Raw genomic sequence first — 8,910 nt, 5'->3', positions numbered from 1 at the left:
GAACCACATCTGGACCACAGAACCACATCTGGACCACAGAACCACATCTGGACCACAGAACCACATCTGGACCACAGAGTCAGGAGCTGAGCAGAGAGAAAATACCCAGCTAAAGTATTCACACCCCTGGATGGTCACCTGACCCGTTAACGACCCAATCAGCAGATGTTCTGGCCTCAGAGCCTCTTCAGGGAACAGGGAGGAACTACCATCCCGCTGAAGTACCAGGAACCCAGCTGACTGTCATGGAGAAAGTTCTGGTTCAGTTCTAATCAGGGTCTGGATCCACAATAATCTCCCAGATCAGACCTGAAGATCAGCAGAACCCTGCAGATGACAGCACCACGTGGAAAGATGGCTCCATGCTGAAGCTGGAAAACTGATCCCAGCAGTCAGGGTGAAGCATGGTAGCGGCAGCATCAGGCTGTGGGGAGCCGTTTCTCCAGCAGGTCCAGAGAGGTTTAGAACAGCTGGTTCTGATGACGCCGACCCTGAATACCTGGACCAGACCTGCTTGTTCTAAAGGCGTCCCTGGTCGCCAAGGTGATCTCTGTTACCATAGCAACCCTCTCCAAGAAGCTGTGAGAGGTAGCATTAGCATAGCCATTAGCATAGCATAGCCGGACCGCAAACAGATAAAGACGCCGGCACACCGGAAGTAGTCATCAGTCCGGTCTGGGTTCGGATGGAAACTTCAAAGTTGTTTTCACCGCTAAACTGGATTTTACCTGATTTATCCGGAACAGACCCGCAGAGTTCAGACCTGAAAGGAAACCAGCAGCAGCCGCCCTGCAGCTTCCTTCTTCTGCCTCCTCTGGCTGAACAAGCAGCGCCCTCTGCTGGACGGGAAGGAACGGCACACATTCCAGGGAAAATGAACTAATCTGCTTCAATCCAATTAATCTTTAAGGAAAATAATAAAACAGATTAAATCTTCTATTATAATATTTATCTACTTTTTGCCTATTTTCTTTGTTACTAACCAAAAGTTGCCCCATTTCTGGTTGCCTGGGGTAGAACAGAATAGAAATGATAAAATAGAATACAGAAGAAAAGAGTAGAATAGAGTAAAATGTTATAGAATAGAATAGAGAAAAATAGAATAGAATAAAATATGAGGATTACCCAGTATTCTGTCGTTGTGAGGAATATAACATAACCCAGCAGCAAAGTGAAATTGTAGAAAATAAAGGAAAAATAACTAAATAAATGCTGAAAGTCTTATTATTCGGGTTTTTGGGAATACTGATGGCTGCAGGCAGAGAGGATGATGATGTCTGACTCCCTAACAGGAAACAGCATCATGACTTTAGCTCAGCCATCAGCGCCATCTAAATATTAATGATAAATCAATGTTCTTCTGTTATCTTTACATCCTCTATAAGCACCGTTTTATATCCAGACATCTTCCTGACTGACGGCTGCTTTATTAAACCAACACTGAGGGAGTTAAAATGTTTTCCTAACTATTGTGATTCTAATTGAAGGACTCCTCTGTGGTTTCAGCGGCTCTGAGCGACTTTCAGGACGGCCTCCGTGACCCGGTCACACAAAGCAACTAGAAATGTGCAGACTGCTTTACAGCAGAAGCCCCTCCCCCTTTCCCCATTCTTTATAAACGTCCCTGAGAGACTGCGTCTGTGTCCGAAGGTCTGCCCCAACCCCTACATAGAGCACTATAGGGGCCCTACAGTGCTCTATGTAGGCCAGGAAGGGCCACAGTCAGTCCTTAAGGGCCAACGCCCTGCAGGTTTTAGAGCTTTCCTTCCATCAGATCCGCTGATTTAATGGCTTTTTAACAAGCAGGAAAATCTCTAAAACCTATAGGACCCTCCAGGACCGACAGCGGGCCGCTGTGACAGCAAATCCCAGAATGCTTTGCGAGGAGAGCTCTCTGGGCAAAGCATTCTGGGATATATCTGCCTCTTCTGAGGCCTTTTTCTTCTCATACTTCGTAGACACTTTTTCTCTTCCAACCCTCGGTCATTCTCAAAGAACGGCGGTGAGAAAGGTGAGTTCAATGACTGTCTGAAACCGTAGCTCTCCACAGATCTATGCCTGAAAGAAACAGATCGCTAACGGGACGAGCACGTAGGACGGCCTTACGTGAACAGATCACCAGAATGATTGACAGTTAGGAGGACCACTGATTGAAATGATCCACCCAGAAAATAAAAGATCGTCCTCTTTACCTTTAAGTGAAAAGACAGTTTACTGTAACTTAACCTGATCTAAAAAACTGCAACTTCTGATTTTTGTAAGTTTTATAACTCAAAAAAATTTAAATCAGCTGTTGTGGTCATGGGTAGTAAGCAGATCAGTTGGTACTTCAGTAGTCTAGTAGCTTTTTTACCATCTACTTTTTACTCTTATCTTTCTTTAAAGGTTAACTTTTACCTGAATAAATATATGATTTAAACCCCTTACACTTGCACATTACTTACATATACGGTACCTCTTTCCCACTGGGTTAAAAACCAGTTTAAACCCGCAAACAGCCATCTTTTAGTGGCGGTGGGAACAGCTCACTGACGCGTATCTAACCGGGTCAAATGACTCGGCAAGCGACCCACGTCGACACATTGCGCCATTCGCTTCTGATCTAAGAGGCAGAATCAACTCTGTTTCCATTCCATAAACATGCAGCATCTCTGGTGGGAGGGATTCAGACAGATAATAAAGAGAAACATTGAAGAACACTGACTACGCCCTGGCTTACTTACATGTTGCTCTCCATTGTTTACTTTCCTGATTTCTGTAGCACTGGTGACATCATGATGGCGTCACTAGATGCGCAGTGGGGGACAGAGAGGTTAGACCAGCTTTTTCTGACTGTTAGCGGGTCACCATGTTTGAAAAACACGCGTTACCTGCTATTTCCAGTGGGAAAGAAGCTAACTGTGGCCAATAATCAGCCTGAGCTGGGCTAGAGTCTCCGCTATCTGGGGAGGAGGCCGGATCATCTGAGGCTGAGCCCCAGCTAGCTCAGAAGGAAGCCTGGTGGGTTGAGTTGGAGTCCTGGTTAGCAGAGGGCCGCTGTAGGGACCAGATCTGCTGGGGTTCTGCTTCCTGCCAGTGACGTTACGCTACATGATTGGCCGAAGTTCGTCACATCACGTAAAACATTGTGGTTGCCCTGACAACGATAATAACATCACACATCATCCTTGTGCCGAGTTGGGAGCATCTGTAGCGTTAGCGTGTCTAATGACTGATGAAGTTTTACCTGATCGATAACAAAACAACAAAGTAACCGTTAGACCGTGATGTAAAGAGCTGGGTAGCGCTGTGGCTAGCTGTGCTCAGCAGCTAACAGGTTAGCTCGCTCAGTTAGCCATATTAAGCTACACTAATTTTAACTTCAATTCTATTCAGTTTAATTCTATATCATGTCATCTCAGGTCACTTTCCAGCTCACCAGATCATCCAGTCAGATTGATTCAAAACTTCATGTCAACAACAACCGTTTTCTATGAGTAGAATAACTGTTTTATTTGTCTAAAATCTCTATGAAAGTCATTTTCAAGATACTTAATTTGTCCTCCTCTGTCCTTCTTAATAAAAAGAATAAAAGCTGAGACTTTTCAGTCTCCTTGTTAAATAGCCGAGCTCAGTCTGCCTTAGAGGCAGGACTTTCCTTCCAGACTGACAATCATTGTTTTCTACTTTCAGCGACTTTAGATCGCCAGTGAAACATAAAATATGGGCAAATATGGAGAATAATATGTTAAGACTCCAGAAACGGGTACAATACAGTTTGTCCGAGTGGAGTTGCCATAGGATGACATCATAAGAAGGGGCGGGGCCCCGAGCAGATCTGGAACCTACACCGGCTAGCTGGACGTCCAGATTTTTGACACAATTTTGTGGCATTAGCTTTAGCATTTCTGCTGCTTGGCAGCTGGTCCAATGAACTCTCCTCAGGTATATCAGCTCACTGGTTGTCATCATTTATTTCTGATTTCTCCCGTTTCTCCCTTTGTGTTCTCCTTGTTCTCTACATGCTTTGCTTCGTCTGTCCTCCATGCTGCTCCTGCTCTTTGCTCCTGTTATGACCTCACCACTCGTAACAGGTTCTAACTCCGCTGCGACCAAGCCTGGAAGCAGGGAACACAGGAAAGCTGCAGAGATAAAGCAGGAACACTTAGGATTTATTCTGGGAGAGGATATGACATCACATTAAACACAAACAAAATAAACTCCAGTCGTTCAGTAACACCAACCAGCCGTGGGAATGGAGAGTTAGCCCTGTAGCTAACACCTCTGATGGACAAGTGGAAGCCTTTCCTCTGCCAACAAGGCCAGGAGCAGACTGAGGATACTGAGACTGGCTTGAAGCTACACAGGGGGGGGTGGGCAGTTCCAATTCCTGGGGGGGTTCCTGCAACGTTTAGATCCATCCTTGGTTCAACACACCTGAGTTTCCTCCTCAGCATTCAGTCAGTTCCTCCATCTTCCTCTCAATCATTTAATGAATTGATTCAGGTGTATTGAACCAAAGCCACGTCTAAAAGTTGCAGGATAGAGGCCCCCCAGGAACTGGTCCCGCCCCCCCAGCATTGGAGGAACACAGAGATAGAATCAGAGGATCAGCATTACAGAAGAAGTTTACAGCAAAAGTACTCGGTGTTTGGAGAGATACGGAGGAGCAGGAGAGAAAAACCCGAATCTTTAGCATTGGCTTCAGGTAACAGGCTACGCTGGGGGTTCTTTCATTCCCATAAGCTCCTCCCACAAGGAGAGAAGAGTCAGGAAGGTGGAATGATGAGGTGTGCAGAGGTATTGGAGCGGTTAGCCTCTGGACTCCAGAGATCTGCAAAAAGAGACACAGAAATAAACAAGGGTTGAAGCATTGAAGCCCAAATCATGATCCCTCCACCACCATGCTTAACACAGCTGTAAGGAGTCTGTCCTCCCTCCCATCTGGAGCTGTTAGACGCTCATCGTGTGAAATACGTCTCCATCCTCTGTCATGCTAACCAAACATGTGAAAAGCAGACTAACAAGAAGTCTCACGAGTAGCTGTTGTGCTGCTGTCGTCTCCTGGCGCTCCTCATCTTCTCAAAGCGAGCCTCCATCTCCTCCAGGACCTTGGGGGTGTAGCGGACCACCAGCTTCACCGAGCCCTGGGCGGCTTTCAGCAGCTCCACTGCCTTTTCATGTTGCTCTGCCTCCACGCTCTGCAGACACCGCACTGTTACAGGCTTCCAGGGGGATGGGGGGGGGCCGAGGGTCTCTTATTAAGGTCTTACCACTCCGTTGACTGACAGCAGCTGGTCTCCTCTCTTCAGCCCTCCTTGGCGATCGGCCACCCCCCCAGGGATAACTCTGGAGATGTATATGGGGGAGTTCTGCTCCTTCCCACCCATGATGTTAAAGCCAAGGCCCTCCTCGGTTTTGGGAAGCTCCACCACCCTCGGGTGGGCGTGACCCTCGCTGGCTGCGAAGGCTGCCACTGTTGCCTGAGAAGGTGAGAACAGAGATGAGCTTTGACTGTCTGTTGCAGTCACACAGTAGCTTCTAAACTGACTGACCCCCAGATCCCCCATCCTCCGTCACCCCCCCGGGGACTAGAAACAGCTCTGCTCCGTATTTTGACAGCCGCAGAAGACGTAGGTGGACGGTGACGTGCGGAGGGGCAGCGGTGGTTGTGGAATAGCTCTCATTGATCAACATGACAGACAAGTACACCCCCCGACGTACGTGGGCGGGTGCTGATGGAGGATGTGGATTCTGGGGGTGAGTCTCACACGGATGGAGACCAAAAGTGTGACCAGAAGGAAGAGAGCAAGATGGTAGCCATGACTACAGGATCTCAGACGGATCAGGTGGTGAAGATCCGCTTTAGTCACATGACCAAACAAACACCTCATAACAAAACCAACAACAACACAGACAGCCACTAGATAGAAATACAGATCAGTCGTTAAAATAGGACTGATATGTTTAATAATTGCCTCATAGCCATCATGATGCCGACATATCCTGCATCTTCCTCCTCCCTGCCTGCTCAGATGCATCTCTCCCTGCTTGCTTCTATCTGTCTCCTTGAACCCCAGTGGGCCTCAGCAGATGGCCGCTCACACTGAGCCTGGTTCTGCTGGAGGTTTCTTCCTGTTCAAAGAGAGTTTTTCCTCTCCACTGTCGCTACAAGCATTTTTGAGGGACAGAGACAGATTTGAGGGTCGCAGAGGCTTTGCGTCAGAAGCATAAATTGGCCTTTAGAGTTTTCAGTAAACCTGTTTGGTGAAACTGACCCCTGAGGATAACTGAAGGGGTTAAATAACCAAATACTGTAAAGTTTTTACAATCAAACAAGTCATATTTTAGGGGTGCTTTGATTCAGATTAGGGGTTCTTCAGCAGCCAAAATAATAGAGTAAAAACGCCTATGAGCTGGACGCCATCACCATGAATAAAGCTCCCAGTGGTTAGATCCTTCCTACAGCTAAAATCAAACAATCATTCTTTTGTTTTTTGACATTTTAATCAAAGAAATTGGAGTTCTGCCCCATGTTCTGATTCTGACCGGTTCACAACACAGCGTCATCTGAAAACTAAACAACTGTGTTCAAAATGCTTCTATATTCATTTATGTACAAAATATAAAGAAGAGGAGATAAAACCCAACCCTGAGGTGAACCTGCTGATGCTGAAACAACCTGTCAGTTATTAAAAAGGACTCTCAGTTCCAGACGTGTTCACGAGTCATTTTTTGCAAGTCTTTAGTTTGCATCGGCATAGGAGTTTATGGAGGCATGTTTGCTTATTTCCTCTGGTGTTTCCATCTCTGGCACTGAAACGATTAACTTGGATTTAATCTTGGACACTTTGTCTGATAAAGGACTTGTATCTGAACGAGTCCTGTTGGATCTCTGTGCTGCATTTGATCCGTAGGCTAAAGAGGCTAACCTGCTAGCTATGAGCCCCGCGCCTGGAAAGTGTTGTAGCCTTTATACCATGCTCAGGCTATAACTTAGTTCACCAACAATAAATCTTTTTAGTTTTGTTTTCCATCAGATGAAACTTCAGTGGCGGCTGCCGCGTTTCCCTCTAGTGAGCTTCATATTCCTCTGCTACTGGTTTGGCTTCCAGATAGACCAGTCCCAGTAGCGCCATCTCACTGCGGAGCTGAGTCCCACCTGGTTTTTAGACGTACAGTGTGAGCAGGTAGATCACATCAGAGCGTCGGGACGCACAGTGTTAGAACAAACATGGTGAGCTGGGAACGTTTAAACCCTGCGGTTTGGTCGTACAGTCTGAGCTGTAGCTGCGTGCAACGACTGGAAAAATCGCCCAGTGTATGCCCGCCTTAATGGGAAAATGAATAAATATTTGGCCAATCAGCATCACTGAAATGAATGGCTTTGAGGCTCCTGGAGTTGTGTCCCCTGCTACAGTGATACAGGTGATGGCGCTAGTGGTCAGTCAGGCAGTGAGGTGGAGGTTATGGCGACGACAGCTGAACTTGAAGAGCAGCTTTCACACAATTCAGTGAGATCTGTACTGAGTTATCCTTTCACTAGAAGGACGATGGTGGAAAACATCCATGTAAAGGAGCCGGGACCCGACAAGCCCCAAATAAATTTAACGCAGCGAACCGAGGATAAGGCTAAATCCTACAACCGGACTTTTACCAGGAGCTGGTTCCAGCGTTAGTCGTGGTTAAAAGCTAACGCTTTATCCTGCCTCCTTTTCAAAGGTCAGGATCTGATCCAGCCTGGATAAAGACAGCTGGGACTGATTTAAAGCACTTTGTAGAAAAGAAGAATGAACAATCTGGGATTCACATGGAAAATAATAGAATATAGTAGACTTTTTCTACATGTTTAATTTGCATAGTTGCTATTAAATAAAGACATTCTCAGAAAATAAATAGATTTTATATATTAAAGATATAAAGCTGACTAATAGATTCTCCAATATTAAACTGGTTCATCATTTTTTTAGGTTTGTGACTCAATATTGGACCAAAACAAAGATTTACCTTTACAGCCTCAGAAGGGCCTGATTGTTTGCTGGCATTCATAAAAATATTTTGGTGTGATAACTTAGTATATGTTTGATTGGTTTTTAAATTTTAGCCCCCCTGGAGAAAACTCCAGCAGCCGCTGCTGTAAAACTTCCTCGATCATTCGCTGCTCCTGACTCGGCACACGCTGCTTTATGTTAGCATCGTCCAGACGAAACGTAATGATTTACGTCATTGTGGAAACGTTCAGGCGATCATATATCTGGTAACGACAGCAGGGCGGCCCAGCAACACTGAAACCTGCTGTTGATTGGTTTAACATCTCAAGTCCCTTCAAGTCAGAAAGGTCTAAGTCACATGACACTTCTAAAGGCGTCTAAGGACACAATGAAAACAGTAAAGCCAGTGATTCCACTGAGCGTGATCCAAATATAACCCGGATCCGTTCATCATGGACTGATTTTAGAGTTTCACTGTGAGCAAGTTGACCCGGAGAGCAGAACCGGCGCTAAAATACCTTCGCTGTTGCTTGAGCTCGGACTTCTGGGCCTCCAACGATATCCAGGGTGTCATAGAGCTGCTCATACACCTGAGAGAAGAAAGACATTCAGTGTCAACGGCAGGAACGCTGCAGGGAGGTACAGTAACCAGTTAAAGTATTCACACCCTTTATTTGACTGAGACCATCCTAACGGGGAGCTGAATACTTAAGGGCTCATCTTTAAGGCATTGAAACCATCCTCAGGACCAGCTGGCCTGTTCTGGTCCAGACAGTGGGGGGGACATTCAGGCTTCTGTGGCGGATTGTTTTTTTAAAAAGCCTTACGTATATATTTCATGGTTCATGGTTCTTCCTCAAGGCTCAGAGGTCCAGGGTTAGAGGTCCAAAGTAGAGACTGACACGGGAGTGGATTTTCACTCCTGTCCCGTCCCACTCCC

At 46.2% G+C, this 8,910-nt stretch overlaps 2 protein-coding genes across 2 annotated transcripts in view; both read right to left on the bottom strand.

The window, feature by feature from the left end:
• The window catches only part of LOC107100325 (protein phosphatase 1 regulatory subunit 35-like), a 7,761-nt gene extending 6,954 nt beyond the window's left edge, over window positions 1-807 (bottom strand). The window contains exon 1 of the mRNA XM_015398775.1: window positions 729-807. The gene's annotated coding sequence lies outside the window, so the exon portion shown is untranslated. The remainder of the gene's footprint in view (window positions 1-728) is intronic.
• A 3,568-nt stretch (window positions 808-4,375) lies between these two features.
• The window catches only part of LOC107100323 (protein lin-7 homolog B), a 13,998-nt gene continuing 9,463 nt past the window's right edge, over window positions 4,376-8,910 (bottom strand). Inside the window, exons 3-6 of the mRNA XM_015398772.1 lie at window positions 8,489-8,560; window positions 5,253-5,462; window positions 5,017-5,180; window positions 4,376-4,813 (exon numbers count right to left, since the gene is read on the bottom strand). Of these exons, the coding sequence (XP_015254258.1) occupies window positions 4,792-4,813; window positions 5,017-5,180; window positions 5,253-5,462; window positions 8,489-8,560 (468 nt within the window). The 3' untranslated portion in view covers window positions 4,376-4,791. The remainder of the gene's footprint in view (window positions 4,814-5,016; window positions 5,181-5,252; window positions 5,463-8,488; window positions 8,561-8,910) is intronic.

The sequence above is a fragment of the Cyprinodon variegatus genome, unplaced genomic scaffold, assembly GCF_000732505.1.
Source record: "Cyprinodon variegatus isolate N-32 unplaced genomic scaffold, C_variegatus-1.0 Scaffold960, whole genome shotgun sequence".
Classification (NCBI taxonomy): Eukaryota; Metazoa; Chordata; class Actinopteri; order Cyprinodontiformes; family Cyprinodontidae; genus Cyprinodon; species Cyprinodon variegatus.
Note: the sequence above shows the minus strand (reverse complement) of the source record. Positions and strands in the feature narration are given on the sequence as shown.